This window comes from Cherax quadricarinatus, chromosome 43 (genome assembly GCF_038502225.1).
Source record: "Cherax quadricarinatus isolate ZL_2023a chromosome 43, ASM3850222v1, whole genome shotgun sequence".
In the NCBI taxonomy this organism is placed as follows: domain Eukaryota; kingdom Metazoa; phylum Arthropoda; class Malacostraca; order Decapoda; family Parastacidae; genus Cherax; species Cherax quadricarinatus.
In genome coordinates, this window is record NC_091334.1 from 28,685,776 (window position 1) to 28,706,654 (window position 20,879).

Here is a 20,879-nt window from a genome sequence, read left to right on the forward strand (position 1 = left end):
GCTGGCTGGCTGGCTAGCTGGCTGGCTGGCTGGCTGACAGGCTGGCTGGCTAGCTGGCTGGCTGGCTGGCTGGCTGGCTGGCTGGCTGGCTGGCTGGCTGGCTGGCTGACATGCTGGCTGGCTGGCTGGCTGACATGCTGGCTGGCTGGCTGGCTGGCTGGCTGACAGGTTGGCTGGCTTGCTGGCTGGCTGCCTGACTGACAAGCTGGCTGGCTAGCTGGCTAGCTGGCAGGCTGGCTAGCTGGCTAGCTGGCTGGCTGGCTGGCTGACAGGCTGGCTGGCTGGCTGGCTGGCTGGCTGGCTGGCTGGCTGGCTGGCTGGCTGGCTGACTGACAGGCTGGCTGGCTGCCTGGCTGGCTGCCTGACTGACAAGCTGGTTGGCTAGCTGGCTAGCTGGCTGGCTGGCTGGTTGGCTGACAGGCTGGCTGACAGGCTGGCTGGCTAGCTAGCTGGCTGGGTGACAGGCTGGGTGACAGGCTGGGTGACAGGCTGGCTTACAGACAGGCTGGCTGAGTGGTTGGCTGGCTGACGGGCTGGCTGAGTGGTTGGCTGGCTGACGGGCTGGCTGAGTGGTTGGCTGGCTGAAAGGCTGGCTGACAGACAGGCTGGCTGACAGGCAGGCTGACAGGCTGGGTGACAGGCTGACAGGCTGGCTGACAGGCTACAGGCTGACAGGCTACAGGCTGACAGGCTGGCTGACAGGCTACAGGCTGACATGCTACAGGCTGACAGGCTGGCTGACAGGCTACAGGCTGACAGGCTGGCTGACAGGCTACAGGCTGACAGGCTACAGGCTGACAGGCTGGCTGACAGGCTACAGGCTGACAGGCTACAGGCTGACAGGCTGGCCGACAGGCTACAGGTTGACAGGCAGGCTGACAGGCAGGCTGACAGGCTGGGTGACAGGCTGACTGGCTGACAGGCTACAGGCTGACAGGCAGGCTGACAGGCTGGGTGACAGGCTGACTGGCTGACAGGCTGGGTGACAGGCTGACAGGCAGGGTGTGGTGAAGCAGGCTGACAGGCTGCAGGCTGACAGGCAGGGTGTGGTGAAGCAGGCTGACAGGCTGCAGGCTGACAGGCTGCAGGCTGACAGGCAGGGTGTGGTGAAGGGTCTGGTAACACTGGTACCTGTGACGTCACCTGACTCACTCAACACTCCTGCTCAACTTCCTGGTATTTTCAGCCTTATTCATCGTCTAAGCATCAGGTACCTGCACCTGAGTACTGGTGAGTAGTTAGGTACTAACTTGTACTCACTCACAGCACGTGTCCTAACTAGTAAATAGGTGTAATTCAAGGTGTCTTAGGTACCTCAGGTGATCATGTGATATAACATTGTACTCTTATTTAGGGTCATGTGACTCTCTTGATCCAAGGAACTAGAGCTGCTCTCCCCTTCCTCGGATCAACACGGACTAGGAGCCACCTTCCTCTTCCTCGGATCACACCTAAATCACCTTCAGTCCCCCCCCCCACCATCTTAAACCTTCCACCGGGTTTAGCGCTTCACTGCATATACAAGTCTTGGCAGGACATCTTACCGTCTCTCTGCTGCTGTAGGGCTCGTGATCCAAGGTACAAGAGCCACACTCCCTTCCCTCGGATCAAAATAAGGTGTTAATTAGGTACTTCACTGTATCAACGGTTCATAACGTATAATTTTAGTCAGGTTCAGTACACGAATTTGTTGATAATGACCTTGTTGAGTAATTAATGTAATATTGAGCCCAGGAGCTAGTTAAGTCATGTTAATGGTCTATTATCATGTTAATTGTGTCACGTTAGTTGTGTCATGTTAGTTGTGTCATGTTGTGCCATGTTAGTTGTGTCATGTTAGTTGTGTCATGTTAGTTGTGTCATGTTAGTTGTGTCATGTTGTGTCATGTGCCATGTTAGTTGTGTCATGTTAGTTGTGCCATGTTGTGTCATGTTAGTTGTGCCATGTTGTGTCATGTTAGTTGTGTCATGTTGTGCCATGTTAGTTGTGTCATGTTAGTTGTGCCATGTTGTGTCATGTTAGTTGTGCCATGTTGTGTCATGTTAGTTGTGCCATGTTAGTTGTGTCATGTTAGTTGTGTCATGTGAGTTGTGTCATGTGAGTTGTGTCATGTTAGTTGTGTCATGTTAGTTGTGTCATGTTGCGCCATGTTAGTTGTGTCATGTTAGTTGTGTCATGTGAGTTGTGTCATGTTAGTTGTGTCATGTTGTGCCATGTTAGTTGTGTCATGTTAGTTGTGTCATGTTAGTTGTGCCATGTTAGTTGTGTCATGTTAGTTGTGCCATGTTAGTTGTGTCATGTTAGTTGTGTCATGTTAGTTGTGTCATGTTAGTTGTGCCATGTTAGTTGTGTCATGTTAGTTGTGTCATGTTAGTTGTGCCATGTTGTGCCATGTTAGTTGTGCCATGTTAGTTGTGTCATGTTAGTTGTGCCATGTTAGTTGTGCCATGTTGTGCCATGTTAGTTGTGCCATGTTGTGCCATGTTAGTTGTGCCATGTTGTGCCATGTTAGTTGTGCCATGTTAGTTGTGCCATGTTAGTTGTGTCATGTTAGTTGTGCCATGTTAGTTGTGCCATGTTAGTTGTGCCATGTTAGTTGTGTCATGTTAGTTGTGTCATGTTAGTTGTGCCATGTTAGTTGTACCATGTTAGTTGTGCCATGTTAGTTGTGCCATGTTAGTTGTGCCATGTTAGTTGTGCCATGTTAGTTGTGCCATGTTAGTTGTGCCATGTTAGTTGTGTCATGTTGTGCCATGTTAGTTGTGTCATGTTAGTTGTGCCATGTTAGTTGTGCCATGTTAGTTGTGCCATGTTAGTTGTGCCATGTTAGTTGTGTCATGTTAGTTGTGCCATGTTAGTTGTGCCATGTTAGTTGTGTCATGTTAGTTGTGCCATGTTAGTTGTGCCATGTTAGTTGTGCCATGTTAGTTGTGTCATGTTAGTTGTGCCATGTTAGTTGTGTCATGTTTGTTGTGTCATGTTAGTTGTGCCATGTTAGTTGTGTCATGTTAGTTGTGTCATGTTAGTTGTGCCATGTTAATTGTGCCATGTTAGTTGTGCCATGTTGTGCCATGTTAGTTGTGCCATGTTGTGCCATGTTAGTTGTGCCATGTTAGTTGTGCCATGTTAGTTGTACCATGTTAGTTGTGCCATGTTAGTTGTGTCATGTTAGTTGTGCCATGTTAGTTGTGCCATGTTAGTTGTGTCATGTTAGTTGTGCCATGTTAGTTGTGTCATGTTAGTTGTGTCATGTTAGTTGTGCCATGTTAGTTGTACCATGTTAGTTGTGCCATGTTAGTTGTGCCATGTTAGTTGTGCCATGTTAGTTGTGCCATGTTAGTTGTGTCATGTTAGTTGTGCCATGTTAGTTGTGCCATGTTAGTTGTGTCATGTTGTGCCATGTTAGTTGTGTCATGTTAATTGTGCCATGTTAGTTGTGCCATGTTAGTTGTGCCATGTTAGTTGTGCCATGTTAGTTGTGCCATGTTAGTTGTGTCATGTTAGTTGTGCCATGTTAGTTGTGCCATGTTAGTTGTGTCATGTTAGTTGTGCCATGTTAGTTGTGCCATGTTAGTTGTGTCATGTTAGCTGTGCCATGTTAGTTGTGTCATGTTAGTTGTGTCATGTTAGTTGTGTCATGTTAGTTGTGCCATGTTAGTTGTGCCATGTTAGTTGTGCCATGTTAATTGTGCCATGTTAGTTGTGTCATGTTAGTTGTGCCATGTTAGTTGTGCCATGTTAGTTGTGCCATGTTAGTTGTGTCATGTTAGTTGTGTCATGTTAGTTGTGCCATGTTAGTTGTGCCATGTTAGTTGTGTCATGTTAGTTGTGGCATGTTAATTTGACCTTTTTTTTACTTTTGGTTATCCTGGTGGGTTATTTACACACGTCACTGATAATTTTTTGATGATAATTATAATTGTGTCTAAATAAACTTAATTTGCATACCTAAGATAATCTAAAAAAGATAAATTTTAATTAATAAGATATTACAAGGACCCAATGGAAGTACTATACCTGAATAAACTTAATAAAGTCAGATGAAGTGTAAATTTAGGCAGCACAGGTACATATAATCGTGTAAATTATCCACCAGGATAACAGAAAAAGTCAAAATGACTTTATTGTATGTCCCATTGGCTTCTTTCTAATATCTTATTTAAAGTTTACCTGTAAGGCTAAGTTCAGTAATTATATATTTTTTTTCCCTACCTGTGGGTGGGTGTTACCCTATAGTGAACTTACAGTTTAAAATTGTCTCCATTGCACAGTCCACCTGTGACATTTTAAAATTCCAAGACAAACTATGGTGACTGCAACAGTACTAATAACTTGCACACAGGAGAATTATACTTTTGATACGTTTTGGTCCAACTTGGTGTGACTAAATGGTCCTAGTCGGACCAACACATAATTTTCATTCTCTTATTTTCTGGTGCAGAATTTGATAATTTCTAGCTTTTGATTTAAAGTAAGAGGCTTGTGATTCCTCATTTCTCTAGCGTTAACCTTAGGGGCTATTGTACTATAATTAATGATTACAATAATAACCCAGGGATGTACTACTGTCCTGCCATTACCTGGAGTTTACCTGGAGAGAGTTTCGGGGGTCAACGCCCCCGCGGCCCAGTCTGTGACCAGGCCTCCTGGTGGATCAGCGCCTGATCAACCAGGCTGTTGCTGCTGGCTGCACGCAAACCAACGTACGAGCCACAGCCCGGCTGATCAGGAACTGACTTTAGGTGCTTGTCCAGTGCCAATGAGTGCAAATGAAAACCTGAACTTGTGTAACATGATAGTAGGATTTCTGGTGTCTTTTTTCTGTCTCATAAACCTGCAAGATTTCAGGTACGTCTTGCTGCTTCTACTTACACTTAGGTCACACTACATATACATGTACAAGCATATACTATATACACACCTCTCTGGGTTTTCTTCTATTTTCTTGCTAGTTCTTGTTCTTGTCTATTTCCTCTTATCACCAAGGGGGAAGTAAAACAGAATTCTTCCTCCGTAAGCCATGTGTGTCATAACAGGAGACTAAAATGCTGGGAGCAAGTGGCTAGTAACCTTTTCAACTCTATAAATTACTAAAATTAAAGAGAGAAACGTTCGTTTTTCTTTTTGGGTTACCCTGCCTCAGTGGGATGTGGCTGGTTTGTCAAAATATAATAACAGTAACATGCTGATGAGTGCGTCACCACCGAAGCACCACTGAGAATAATAAAAATGAGTACAATTGAAAGTGGAAAAGTGCCATATTAACAAAATGCTGTAAAGCGAGTGCCGTATTTATGAGGTATGTCTATATTTGTAACTGAAAAGAAACAATATCAAATGGAAAAATATTTGCTAAATATTCTTTGTTAAAACATGAATGGAATCTGTTAGGGAATATTATGGCTGGGGAACACATCACTGAATTATGACATGGATGTTTATGGGGAAAGATCCAGGTCCCAAACAGTCAGATCATGATGAATTTTCGGGAATGCATTAGTGTCGTAAGAGGAGACCTGTGGTGTGTACTGTACATTATTTAGATTAATCCCAGGTATATATGAAGATTTAACCATTATGTAGATATAACCTAGGTATTTTATGTCTGCCAACCTATCTACCTGGAGGGCATTCCAGGGGTCGATGCCCCTGTGGTCCGGTCCTCAATCAGGCCTTCTGGTGGATCATGGCCTGATCAACCAGGTTGTTACTGGTGGCTGTACACAGTCCAACGTACAAACCTCAGCCCTGATGATTGCCACTGTCCAGCTCCCTCTTGGAGACAGACAGGGGTCTAATGGTAATTCTCCTTATGTATGCTAGGAGGCTGTTGAGCAGTCTTGGGCCCTGGACACTCATTGTGTTTTCTCTTAATGTACTCATTGCACCCCTGCTTTTAATTGGTCTGGATATTGCACCATATGCCTAGCATTTTGCTTTGATAGGAAAGTATTTTTGGTGCAGATTTGGGTTCAGTCCCTTTATATACATTATGTACATTTAACCAAAGATTTAACAATACACTTCTGTCTGATGTTTTGATTATTTTCAGATTACACAGTTGTTAAACTACAAGAGTTCTGCAACTGCAATAATGTCTTATGATTATGAATCATACACTGAGCCTCTGGCTGCCAGTAGCAACATGGAGTTCTCAGACAAGTCCATCAGAATGGGCTTCATCAGGTGAGATAAGTTATATAGTATTATACAGTGGACCCCCGGTTTATGATATTATTTCATTCCAGAAGTATGTTCAGGTGCCAGTACTGAACGAATTTGTTCCCATAAGGAATATTGTGAATTAGATCAGTCCATTTCAGACCCCCAAACATACACATACAAACGCACTTACATAAATACACTTACATAATTGGTCGCATTGGGAGGTGATCGTAAAGCGGGGGTCCACTGTATGTGTATTAGCAGATAGAAGGTAGCATTTTCTGTGTATTAAAGAAGCACAGTTTCTACACAGATTTTCCATCACTCTTTGATCCTGAGCCTTGTCAGAATATTGATTTTGCCAGACCAACAAGGTTCGTATACAGGTCGGCCATCACTAATCCGGCAGTCAGTTATCCGGTTCCATCAGTAATCTGGCACTAATTTCGGCTAGCATAATTTCCAACTTCATCATTATACTGACTCAGAAATTGTGCAGATGGTTGTAAATCCACAGCAGCAAGCCAGTAGTGGAGAAAGCAGTGATGAAAATGAGGATGATGTAGCAGAGTCTTTATTGATAGGTTAATTAAGTGTATTCTAACCTAACCACTCTGTAATCCGGCAAACTCACTAATCTGGCACACTACAGGTCCCAATGATGCTGGATTAGTGATGGCTGACCTGTAATAATAATTCAATAGTAAACCTCTGATCCACCATGGCCTGCTGGAAACTTAAATTCAACGTTAGTCTTTATTACCTCCATTCTTCCATAATAGAGCAGTTGAGACTTATCCTCTTTAAACACACTATTGTTGTCTCAGGTTCACTGGAAGACTTGAGTTATATCCGCTGGTGTCATCAGCAAAGGGTTTTTGTGGTGATATAATTTACTGTGTATTTTGACATATAAGTTGGCTTGTTAAACCAAGTATAAAAGTTGCTGCTACATGGCAGAGGTGAAAATAAGGTCACAACACATTATTGAAGGAGGGAAGTGACACCACTAGCTTACTAGTACTATCATGGTAGTTCCATAACTTGTACCACAGTTGCAAGTTTTATTTGCTATTTCTTGCCTGTTTTATTTTTGTTGCCTAGACAGGCTTTTAATAAAAAATAATGTTTTATTTAAAATAATATCTAAAATATCTCCCCCCCCCCCCCCCAAAAAAAAAAAAAAAAAAAAAATAGAAAAATTAAAACTGGAGAAAATAAGAGGCAGGATTTCCTAATATTTTCCTAATGGTCTATGTTAGTTCAGTCAGACTCTTCAACTTGACAGTCTGATGCAGGCGGTGCTGTGTTAGTATTTGGAGGAGGGAGGGTCAACCTATCGTGCAAATGCAGGCCTAAACCTGAATAAACACCTCAGATATTTAGGGGCCAACTCATAGAGCAGGTCGACTCATATGTTGGCATATACAATGTGTCCTTGTCAGTGTTGGATATAAGAATGGAATAGATGTGGGGTGAGTACTGTGTCTTGAGGAACACAACTTTTCACTGTGGCAGCCTCTGACTTCACTCTGTTTACTACTACTATTGGGGTCCTGTTTGATAAAAAGTTATATATCCATCTGCCCACTTTTCCAGTTATTCCTTTTGTACACATTTTGTGCACACTCACACCATGGTCACACTTGTTGAATGCTTTGTATATACACGGTGTATATGTACTACAAAGGACCACTATGGAAATAAGTCACTTTGATATTTTTCGGTTATCCTAGGTTGTCTACACATATGCTGCTATGTAATCTGTGTAACTGTATTTGTGTATACCTGAATAAACTTAACTTACTTAGCATTTAGCTTGTCTTCCAGTTCATCCAGGACAGCATTGTAATCATCTAGCATTTGTGAAAGGCGGGAGCAACATGCCCTAAACCCATGCTGCCCTGGATTGTGTAATTGTTGCAATCACGTGTAATCGGCAGTCTTACTTCTTAGGATTTGTTCAAAGATTTTGATAATGTGTGACGTTAGAACTGTTGGTCTATAGATTTTTGACAATTGCTTTACTGCTTCCCTTGTGAAGTCAGGCAATATCAGTGGTTTCCAAAGACTGGGATGACACCTGTGTTCAGACACTCTCTCCATAAAATACTAAAGATTTGAAATAGTGGTTTATTGCAATTTTTTATAAATTTGGGATTCCAGTAGTCTGGGCCTGGAGTAGAATTCATGGGCATGCTGTTGATGGCTTCTTTAAATTCAACTGGGGAGAGAGCTGCACTGGAAATTTTGTTTTCTGTCTCATTTATGGAAAAGCTAGTTTGGGTCTTAGATCTGTGGACTGTTAAGCATTTCACTGAATAGTGTCATTCAGTGACTTCAGAATTTCACTTATTTCCTTATTGTCATACAGAGACAGTATAATAACCTATGTGACATGTCAAAATATCTTATTAATGAAAATAAGATACCAGATATACTAAGCAAATTTCCTAAATTTGCTTGTAATAGATAAGTGAACTGTAGATATAAACCCTTATGTACACCTGTTAACCCTTTTGGGGCCTAGTTCCTAGGCCTATTGTGTATCCGTATGCTCTTGCGCTACCGTCCACAGGATGGATATGGGGTGCACAATAAACTAGCCACTTTGGTGGCAAAATCTACCCTAATCATCAGTGTATGTTTCATTTCCTTCAAGTAAAGTCCCTGTACTGGATGTGGTATTTACCATGTATTTTGCTTAGGGGAAGAAGTATTTGTGATTTCTTCTAATTTCATTTAGGGCTCTTTGCTCCCTCTGTCTTTCCTAGACTCTATACATGTGATGCAATCATTTTGTGCTCGATGCTCTCCATTCTTTTACAAGGGAGAAGGGAATAAGCATATTGAGTACTCGGTACACAAATAACTCATACTTAGGTGAGGGGAAGTAATGACAGTGTTTCTGTCTAACTCACACCATTGATAAGTCACACTGGAACAAGAAAGCTAGACTACAGGATATGGGGTGGGGGATGGAGGGAGTGGTAATGGTAGTGGAAGTAGTAGAGGTAGTGGTAGAACTGGTAATGGTAAAAATAATGGCAGATAATAGAACTGGTGGTCCATGGGACTAGGACTGGATGAACCACATCCAGGACCTGCCTGTTGTGATTATTCCCTAAGCCATAGACTACATACTCTAATATTCCCAGGCTTTAGACCATTTTATGTGACTTTATTAACATGTTAAGTAAAGCACAATTAACAATGGCTTCTAAAGCAAGTGGTGGTGTCATGAGGAAACCTGTGGCTCTCTGTGTTGAGAAGAAACTTGAACTAATGAAGAAGGTCGAGTCTGGTATCTTTATTGTCACTGGTGTGAGAGGAATGTGATAAGAAAGCTTCTAATATCCATAGAAGCAAGGACAACTTCACAGACTATGCTCTTAAGTTTAGTGTGGATGCTAGCCATGAAGGCTCAAGGGTTGGTTGTCTTAGTCATCTACACTTTCATTAGTAGAGCTTTCCAGCTCCTTTGACTTGGAATAAAATGTATTCTGAGTTACTGCTTTCGATTATGGCAGTTTACCCCACATTTCTTCTCCATTAAAAGATAAGTGAAATCACTGTAAATTGTGTACTAAAAATTACTATACAGTACTGTACTGTGGTAGTACAGGATACAGTTCCCATATTCTTAGTATCCACTAGTCTTTTGAAACATTGACCCAAGTCCACTGATTCAGAAATTTGTATATGATCATGAAAAATAATTTTGTACTTCAGAATCTATGAACATTTGGCAGTGACGTACACCCCTCTTCCCCCATCATGAGTCTGTTAATTACAGGGTTCATTGTTCATCCAAAATTGAATAGCATGTGGAGAGGCCATCATAGTACACGTTCTTCAATTTTGGATACACTTTCTTGGTTGTACGTACAAAAGTTCACTCTATATAGAGGAGTGAGAGAGTTGATTGCATTGTATTGTATTTTATTATTTTTTTTTTTTAAGCTTTTAAAATCTAATGAAGTTTTTATTTACAAAATTTGAAATTTTTAAACTTTTCTGTTTTAAATTATATTTAATACTTTTTAATTTAAAATATGAAAATGGCATACAATACCAACATGTTGATAAGTAAGACACGTGTGCAACAGTTATGTATCTTTTTTCTAAAATGTTTCACCTACACAGTAGGCTTCTTCATTCGAGTACAGAAGAGCTAGCAGAAGCAGTAGAGACGTGAAGACGATGTAATCAGTCCATCACCCTCGAAGACATAGTTTTGAGGCGGTCAGTCCCTCATCCTGGAGAAGAGTTTTCCTCTGCGAAACTACGCCTTCAAGGGTGATGGACTGATAACATTGTTTTCACATCCCTACTGCTTCTGCTTACTCTTCTGTACTCAACAGGAGAAGCCTACCGTGCAGGCAAAACGTTTCGGAAAAACGATACCGAACTGTTGCACATGTGTCTTGTTAATTTAAAATGTTTGTTTGCTGATACAGTGGTCCCTCGCTTTTCGTAGTTCTCGGCAATCATAGATTTCGGAAATCATAGGGGTATTTTCGTATAAACATGGGCTCGCTTTTCATAGGTTGACTCACGAATAGAAGTTCGTCCGGAACGCGTACCCACGGCGTGAGCCGGGGCGGCAGCCAGTCTGGCATTGTTTACCAGTGAGTGAAGGTCCCCTCACATGCTTTAGTTAATATTTCATAATATTCCATTTATTTTAGTGCTTGCAAGTACTAAATAAGCTACCATGGCTCCAAAGAAAGCTCCTAGTGCCAAGCCTGTGGTAAAGAAGGTGAGAAATACGATTGAATTTAAGAAAAACATCATTGAACAATATGAAAGTGGTACAAGTGCGGCCGAACTGGCCAGGATGTATAAGAAACCCTACACAACCATATGTTCCATAGTGGCCAAGAAAAAGGAAATCAAGGATGCTGTTGTTGCAAAGGGGGTAACTATGCTGACAAAAATGAGATCACCAGTACTCGAAGAGGTTGAGAAGTTATTATTGGTGTGGATAAATGAGAAACAATTAGCAGGAGATACTCTTATGACTTCGATTATTTGTGAAAAGGCTAGGCAGTTGCACAACGATCTGGTAAAGAAATTGCCTGAAAATAGTGATGTGAGTGAATTTAGGCCAGCATAGGTTGGTTTGAGAGATTTAAGAACCGTACAGGCATACACAGTGTGGTAAGGCATGGTGAGGCTGCCAGTTCGGACCACAAGGCAGCTGAAAAATATGTGCATGAATTCCAGGAGTACATAGAGGCTGAAGGACTGAAACCTGAACAAGTGTTCAATTGTGACGAAACAGGCCTCTTTTGGAAGAAAATACCAAAGAGGACCTTCATTACACAGGAGGAAAAGGCAATGTCAGGACACAAGCCTATGAAAGACAGGCTGACGCTAATGTTCTGTGCTAATGCTAGTGGGGATTTCAAAGTGAAGCCATTACTAGTGTACCATTCAGAAAATCCCAGAGTGTTCAGGAAAAACAGTGTTATGAAGAGTAAATTGTGTGTGTTTTGGAAATCTAATAGTAAGGCATGGGTCACGAGGGAAATTTTCGTCGAGTGGTTCAATGAAGTGTTTGGCTCTAGTGTGAAGAATTACCTGCTGGAAAAGAAATTGGATCTCAAGTGCCTGCTAGTAATGGACAGTGCACCTGCTCATCCTCCAAACTTGGATGACCTAATTTTCGAGGAGTTTTGGTTCATCACAGTAAAGTTCTTGCCCCCGAATACCACTCCTCTCCTCCAGCCCATGGACCAGCAGGTCATTGCAAACTTTAAAAAACTCTACACCAAAGCAATGTTTCACAGGTGCTTGACTGTGACCACAGACACTCACTTGACCCTAAGGGAATTTTGGAGAGAACACTTCAGCATCCTCCATTGCATAACCCTTATAGGTATGGCTTGGGAGGGAGTGACTACCAGGACTTTGAACTCTGCCTGGAGAAAATTGTGGCCAGATTGTGTCGACAAGAGGGATTTTGAAGGGTTTGGGACTGACCCTGATGAGCCTATGTCTGTTGTAAAATCAATTGTGGCACTGGGGAGTTCCATGGGGTTGGATGTGAGTTTGGAGGATGTGGAAGAATTGGTGGAAGACCAAAACGAAGAGCTCACCACTGAGGAGCTGCAAGAGCTTCAGCAGGAACAGCAACAGATAGCAGCTCAGAATCTTGCTGCAGAGGAGGAGGAAGAGAGATGGAAGAAGGTGCCTTCTTCAGAAATTAAAGAGATTTTTGCTATGTGGGGTAAGATGGAAAGCTTTATGGAGAAACATCACCCTGACAAGGTTGTTGCAAGCCATGTTGGCAACATGTGCAGTGACAAAGTCATGGCCCATTTTAGGGAAGTTTTAAAGAGATGCCAGAAACAGAGCTCTCTGGACAGTTATTTTGCGAGACAGGACTCCAGTGACTCTCAAGGTGGTCCTAGTGGCATTAAGAAACAGAGAAGAGAAGCAACCCCAGAAAAGCAATTGGTACCTGAGGTGTTGCTGGAAGGGGATTCCCCTTCCAAACTATAAACAATCCAATCTCTCTCCTCCTCCAGTCTCCCATACACTAAGAAGAATCTCCAATAAAGGTAAGTGTTATGCTGTTAATGTTTCATTCATCATTTCCCATTGTATTGTTTATGTACTACATGTATATTTCATGTAAAAAATTTTTTTGTTTTAATACTTCTGGGTGTCAGGAACAGATTAATTGTATTTACATTATTTCTTATGGGGAAAATTGATTCGCAAATCGTAGATTTCGTTAATAGTAGCAGCTCCAGGAGCGGATTAACTACGAAAAACGAGGGACCACTGTATTCACATTACTCTCATTGAGATGTTGACTTTTGAGGTATCGTTGACCTTTTACAGGAAAGTGTATATGATATTGATGGCTCAGCTGACCGTGACCTTCGCTATGGTAGCGATCTTCAGTCTGGTGAAGGAAGTCAACGTGTACTTGCACACACATCCAGCGTACTTCTATGTTGCCCTCGTTGGTACCCTGGTGTGCATCATTGTGTTGACGTGTTGTGGCAGTATGAGGCGGAGAACACCCCACAACTACATCTTCCTGGCGATATTCACTGTAAGTATCGCTGGCGTCTTACGCTGTACAAGTCTTGCAATTAACCTTTAATTGGGTAACTCAGGACCGTGTTTTGGTCCATCTTGGATTATTGTCTGAACTTGACACTGGTCTGAATGAGGAATTTTTTCAGCTATGTACAGGTTATTTGATAACTGTTCCAGCCATGGTAGTGACTGTGATGTGTTCCAGCCATTGTAGTGACTGTGTGAATTGTTTCAGCCATGGTAGTGACCATGAATTGTAAGTGACTGAATTGTTCCAGCCATGGTAGTGACTGGATTGTTCTAGCCATGGTAGTGACTGGATTGTTCTAGCCATGGTAGTGACTGGATTGTTCTAGCCATGGTATTGACTATGAATTGTTCCAGCCATGTTAGTGACTGTGAATTGTTCCAGCCATTGTAGTAACTGAATTGTTCCAGCCATGTTATTGACTGAATTGTTCCAGCCATGTTATTGTAACTGAATCATTCCAGTCATATTATTGTGACTGAATTGTTCCAGTCATGTTATTGTGGCTGAATTGTTCCAGCCATGGTATTGACTGAATTGTTCTAGCCATGGTATTGACTAAATTGTTCTAGCTATTGTTTTGGGACTGAATTGTTCCAGCCATGGAAAGTGCCTGGAGAAGGTTTCAGGGGTCAGCGCCCCTGTGGCCTGCCCCATGACCAGGCCTCGCAGTTTATCAGGGCCTGATCAATCAGGCTGTTACTGCTGGCAGCACATACACCAACATATGAGCACAGGGAGGCTGGTCAGGTATTGACTTGAAGACAGCCAGGGGTCTATTGGTAATTCCCCCTTATATATGCTGGGAGGCAGTTGAACAGTCTTGGCCCCTGACACTTATTGTGTTGTCTCTTAGCGTATACATGGCGCTCCTGCTTTTCACTGGGGAGATGTTGCACCACCTACTGAGTCTTTTGCATTCATAGGGATTGATTTTCATCTGTAGATTTGGGACTAGTTCCTCTAGGATTTTTCAGGTGTATATTATTATGTATTTTTCTCGCCTATATTCCAAGGAGTACAGGTCAAAGGACTTTAGCCATTACCTATAATTTAGATGCTGTATTGTACTTAGATGTGCAGTGAAAGTCCTCTATTCTCCAGGTCTGCAATTTTGATTGCCTTGAAAGGTACTGTTAGTGTACAGCAATATTCCAGCTTAGAGAGAACAAGTGATTTGAAGAGAATCATCATGGACTTGGCATTCCTAGTTTTGAAGGCTCTCATTATCTCTCGTGTCATTTTTCTAGCAGATATGGCAGATATATCGTTGTGATCTTTGAAAGTGAGATTCTCTGACATTATCATTCCCAGGACTGCACATTAGTTTTTCGCACTGTTGTATAGTTGGAATTTGTTTTGTACTCCGATCCAGTTTTACTTCCTTGAGTTTTCCATAGTGGAGTAATTGAAATTTGTCCTTGTTGAACTTCATATCGTTTCTGAGGCCCGTTTAACTCTTTGACTGTCGCAAGCCCCTTTCTGAAACTGTCATTCTATGTCGCAAATTTTTTGGAAAAAAAGAAAATAATTTTTTCTTATGAAATGATAGAGAATCTGTTCCCGATGGTAATGACACCAAAAATACGAAATTTGGTAAAAAATTCACGGAATTACGCTCCCGCGAAGTTAGCGGTCTCGGCGACATATACACATTGGCGATTTTGCCGACTTTGAGCCCTGTTTTTGGCCAATTCCGTTATCCCAGTTGACCAAACTCATAGCTATTTCTTTAGAACTCCATTTTTTCTATCAGTTGAGTACAAGAAACCACCCATTTACCGATTAGAACTACCCAATAAAGTGGTCAGAAATTGGCAATTTGACCAATTTCACACAAATTAAAAAAGATGCCAATTTCAAAATAGTGTCCAGAATAAAGAATGTAGACATTCTTGGCACTAAAGTAACATATCCTCTGTTCATTAGTCACATCTCTAGGCCCCTCTTATATTACTATTGCTTTCTATTTTGATTTTTTATTCATACAAAAAATACAAAATTTACTGTTATGTAGACTACTGCATTATTGTAAAAATGGTATAAATAATATCAGTGCACTAGTGAAAGAATATTAGACTCCCCAGTTGACGTGTATTGGACGTGTGGTGTGATTTGCTTATTCTTGAACATTGGTAAAAATCGAACATTTCCGCTACTTTGAGCTCAATTTCAAGGTCGTTTTCATCGTGAAACTAATCAAAATCGTCTCTATTTCTGCAATATGTTTTCCATTTTATCATGTGAGACCATGAAAACGAAAATACAATGATAAATACTATACGAAAATACACCTCAAATTCAGCGTTTTAATCCAAAAAAAACGGTCATTTTTTTTTTCTCATTATGCACTGCGTGCTGCAGGATTTCTTTTATGTGGCACACACTGACCACACAGACCCATTCTCTCACATGTGGGCCTACAAGCTTTCTCCTGTTTGATTTGAAGCCGTTAGAATTATTGAGTATATATATATATATGTAGTACGTCCAAAACACTGGCTCGTAAGATGTATACACATGTATATACGACCAAAACAGTCAAAGGGTTAAAGACTTGGTTAATGTCCACTTGGAGATTTGCAGTATTCGTGATGGATGACACTGTCATGCAAATTCTGGTATCATCAGCAAAGGAGAGCACAGTGCTGTTGCTTACATCTCTGTCTGTTATATAAGAGGATGAGGAAAAGGATGGGAGCGAGTACTGTGCCTTGTGGAACAGAGCTTTTTACTGTAGCTGCCTCTGACTTTAATCTATTTACTATTACTCTCTGTGTTCTATATATTAGGAAGTTATAGGTATACCCAGTTTTCCTGTTATTCCTCTATCACAGATTTTGTGTGCTATTACACCTTGATCACACTTATTGAAAATTTTTGCAAAGTCTGTGTATACTACATCTGCATTTTTGTTTGTCCTCCAATGCATCATAATTATCCAGTAGGTGTGAGAGGTAGGAGCGACCCTCTCTAAACTCGTGCTCTCTTGTGTTGTGCAGTTGTTGGGTATACAAGTGGCTGGTGATCTTGCTTCTTAGAACCCTTTCAAAGATTTTCATTTTGTGGAGCATTTGTGCTATTGGTCTGTAATTCTTTGCAGTTGCTTTGCTACCACCTTTGTGGAATGGGGCTATGTCTGTTTGTTTTAATGACTGTGAAATGACCCCCTGTGTTTATTCTCCCTCTCCATAGAATATTTAAGGCACACGAAAGGGGTTTTTTGCAGTTTGACAAACATGTAGTTCCATGAGTCTGGGCCGGGGGCAGAGTGCACGGGCATGTCATTTATTGCTTTTTCAAAGTCTTGTGGTGTTAGGATTATATCAGAAACTTTTGAATTAACCAAATTTTGAATCTTTGTCACAAAAAATTCATTGTGACTGAATCGTTCCAGTTAACCCTTTCAGGGTCCAAGGACAAAATCTGAAGTGGTGCCCCAGTGTCCAAGAATTTAAAAAAAAAAAAAATTTATTTTTTCTTATGAAATGGTAGAGAATCTTTTTGTGAATGTAATAAAACAAAAATTACGAAATTTGATGGAAAATTGACGAAATTATGCTCTCGTGAATTTTGATGTGTCAGCGATATTTACGAATCGGCGATTTTGCCGACTTTGACTCCCATTTTAGGCCAATTACATTGTTCCAGTCGACCAAATTCTTAGCTATTTCACTAGCATTACTTCTATTCTATCGATTGAGCACAAGAAATCGCCAAGTCAACTGTTAACTACAAAATAAAGTGACCGGAAATTGGTAATTTGGCCAATTTAACACAAAGTTCAAAATATTCCAATTTCAAAATGGGGTCCAGAATAAACAATGTAGGTATTCCTGGCACTAAACTAACATTTCCTCTGTTCATTAATTATGTTTTGAGGCTTTACAAATAAATTCCATTTTAATTTTTTATTCACATAATGAATTTTTATTCACACAAAAAAAATAGAAGATTTACTGTTATGCAATATTGTAATAATTGTATAAATATCATCACCACATTTGTGAATGCATATTAGACCCACCAGCTGGCGTGTATTAGACGTGTGAGGTCGTTTGTTTACTCTTGAACATCGGCAAAAATTTAACATTTCCGCCACTTTGAGCTCAGTTTCAAGCCATTTCTAGTGCTAAAACCAATCAAAATTATCTCTACTTCTGTAATATGTCTTCCATTCTATCAAATGAGACCAAGAAATCACAAATACAACTATAAAAAAATACGAAAAAACGCTGCAAAGTCGCTGTTTTAATCGAAAATCACGGTCTCGTTTTTTTTCTCTCATTATACACAGTGTGCTGCAGGATTTGTTTTATGTGGCGCACACATACCACATAGATGTATTCTCTCATATCTAGGCCCAAATTTACCACTCACAGTTTATCAGAGTGAGCTGAGCTCATGACGTAGATCTACGGTTTGGACCCTGAACATAAAGCCGTAGATCTACGGGACGGACCCTGAAAGGGTTAAATATCCATCTGTCCACTGACAATTAATTTACATTTACTTCAGTAAGTAAACTGATGATCTTTGTAGGCTGTTACATTATCAACAGTGCAATTCTTCACATGACATTTTTGTAGCTCTATGACACTGTCTCAAAAAATACACTACTTTCCTGGAATCCTACATACATGTTCTGACCTGCAAATTCAGTGGTGTGAAAGCAATGTTTTTATATCAAAGGATATCAGCACGTGCATAACAAACATACTGTGTATCTTGACTCACATAATTGTAATGACATGATTGCAAACAAACCATACCACGGGCTGGGTTAGAACCCGTGAACAGAGAGTCATAAAACTCCAGACCGACGTGCTAGCCAGCTTTAATCTTTTGACTACAACCCACAGCATGGGTATTTGTGGTGACCACTACAGTGCTTACGCATTGGCCTGGAGTTTTACGACTCATTTGCCACAGGTTCTAACCCCACCCATACCGTGGTTTGTTCGCAATCGTGTTATTATGATTTTGTGAGTCAGGATGGGTATGTTTAGGCTACTCCCACAGGATGGTTATGTTTGGACTACTCACACAGGATGGGTATGTTTGGACTACTCCCACAGGATGGGTATGTTTGGACTACCACAGAATGGGTATGTTTGGACTACCACAGGATGGGTATAAGAACATAAGAACATAAGAATGTAGGAACACTGCAGAAGGCCTACTGGCCCATACGAGGCAGGTCCTTATCAAAACGACATCTACCTAAAGCTACTCAAGAAATAACTCCCGTACCCCTTGACACCAATCAAACCCAGCCCCTCCTACTCATATGTTTGTCCAGTCTCTTCTTAAAGCTACCCAAGGTCCTAGCCTCTATCACCCCACTGGGAAGACTGTTCCACGCATCTACAACTCTGTTAGGTAAGACACATATGCAACAGTTAGGTATCTTTACTTCGAAACGCTTCGCCTACACAGCAGGCTTCCTCAGTCGAGCACAGAAAAGTCGATAGAAGCAGAAAACACTCGAAGACGATGTAATCAGTCCACCACCCTCAAAGTTTCGAGGTGGCCAGTCCCTCAGTCTGGAGAAGAGCATTGTTCCATAGTATGAAACAATATATATTGTTTCATATATGGAACAATGCTCCTCTCCAGACTGAGGGACTGACCACCCCAAAACCCCAAGGGTGATGGACTGATTACATCGTCTTCAAGTATTTTCTGCTCCCATCAACCCCTCCGCACTCGACTGAAGAAGCCCACTGTGTAGGCGAAACGTTTCGAAACAAAGACACCTAACTGTTGCATATGTGTCTTACCTAACAACCTGTCGGTATTTTATACCATTTTAATGTTCAATCTACAACTCTGTTAGAAAACCAGTACTTACCTATGTCCTTTCTAAATCTAAATTTATCCAACTTAAATCCATTATTCCTGGTTCTTACCTGGTTCGACACCCTCAGTACTTTATTAATGTCTCCCTTGTATATGCCCGTCATCCACTTATACACTTCAATGATATCTCCCCTCATTCTACGCCTCTCCAAAGAGTGGAGATTTAAGGCTTTAAGTCTATCTTCATACGGGAGGTTCCTTACACAGTAAATCATTTTAGTCATTCTTCTCTGTATGTTCTCTAATGAGTCTATGTCCATCCTGTAGTAAGGGGACCAAAACTGAGCAGCATAATCTAAATGAGGCCTCACTAGTGATGTATAGAGCTGTAAAATAACTTTTGGATTTCTGTTACTTATACTTCTTGAGATAAATCCAAGTAATCTGTTGGCCTTGTTGTGCACATTAAGGCACTGCTGTCTTGGCTTTAGATTTCTGCTTACCATGACTCCCAAGTCTTTTTCACATTCTGTATGATCAAGCTCTACTTCACCTAGATTATAGCTTCGAGGGTTATTTTCATTACCAAGGGCAAGTACCTTACACTTATCCACATTAAACTTCATCTGCCATTTTTCAGACCAAGACATTAATTTGTTCAAATCGTCCTGGAGTTCATTGATATCCTCCTCAGAGTGAATTATACGGCCTATCTTTGTATCATCAGCAAACTTACTCATGTCACTAGTAATCCCTTCATCAAGGTCATTAATGTAAATTATGAACAGGAGAGGGCCTAAAACTGATCCTTGTGGAACGCCACTAGTGACTAATCCCCATTCAGATTTCACTCCATTAATGGTAACTCTCTGCTTTCTATTGGTAAGCCATGCCTCAATCCACGCTAGAACTTACGCATTGGCCTGGAGTTTTACGACTCATTTGCCACAGGTTCTAACCCCACCCATACCGTGGTTTGTTCGCAATCGTGTTATTATGATTTTGTGAGTCAGGATGGGTATGTTTAGGCTACTCCCACAGGACGGTTATGTTTGGACTACTCACACAGGATGGGTATGTTTGGACTACCACAGAATGGGTATGTTTGGACTACCACAGGATGGGTATGTTTGGACTATTCCCACAGGTTGTTGTGCAGTGACCTTCCCACAAGTATAAAGCCATCACATGTAGGAAGAGTTAACTTTGCTTTGCTTAGAGAAGAGTTTAGTTAAGGAAGAGTTAACTTAGCTTTCCTTTGCAGGTGTGTGAAGGGTTTCTGCTTGGTACAGCCGCCGGTACGTTCACACAAAACGAGATTCTGCTGGCTGTCGGAGTCACCATGGTGGTGGTTATCTCCCTCACTCTTTTTGCCTTCCAGACCAAGTAAGTTGAGCGACCATTGTGTCTAGTGTCCACTTACTGCATGTGAGTGCACTGATGACAGTGAATGACACAGTTGACTTCACTGGCATGCATTGATGATAGTGAATGACGCAGTTGACTTCACTGGAGTGCATTGATGGCAGTGAATGACACAGTAGACTTCACTGGAGTGCATTGATGACAGTGAATGACAGTTAACTTCACATGAGAGCAGGTTTCTGTGCATTCCTTAGGTTGAAGTGAGTGGAGACAAGTAATTTTTTATGAATTGATGTGCTGTAGGAACTCAGGGAAATCGTCTTAGTCAGACTCGAGTCCTTTTGGTTGAAGTACAGTGCCTGGATTTTGAAGGGGTGGTGATGTTGCAGTTCAGAGGGTCATCAGCACTGTGATGTCAGCACACTCCTGGCAAGACAGTGATGGGTGAATGATGGTGAA

General features: G+C 41.4%; 1 protein-coding gene across 3 annotated transcripts in view; it reads left to right on the forward strand.

Annotated features, from left to right (window-relative positions):
- Positions 1–1,076: 1,076 nt before the first annotated feature.
- Positions 1,077–20,879, forward strand: part of LOC138853938 (protein lifeguard 1-like) — a 31,464-nt gene continuing 11,661 nt past the window's right edge. Inside the window, exons 1-4 of one of the 3 annotated variants that reach the window (XM_070093815.1) lie at positions 1,077–1,230; positions 6,054–6,187; positions 13,022–13,238; positions 20,320–20,441. In XM_070093815.1, coding sequence (XP_069949916.1) covers positions 6,096–6,187; positions 13,022–13,238; positions 20,320–20,441 — 431 coding nt within the window. In that variant the 5' untranslated portion in view covers positions 1,077–1,230; positions 6,054–6,095. Of the gene's footprint in view, positions 1,231–1,597; positions 1,618–6,053; positions 6,188–13,021; positions 13,239–20,319; positions 20,442–20,879 lie in introns of those variants that run through there. The other 2 variants (XM_070093816.1, XM_070093817.1) reach the window with 2 other exon arrangements.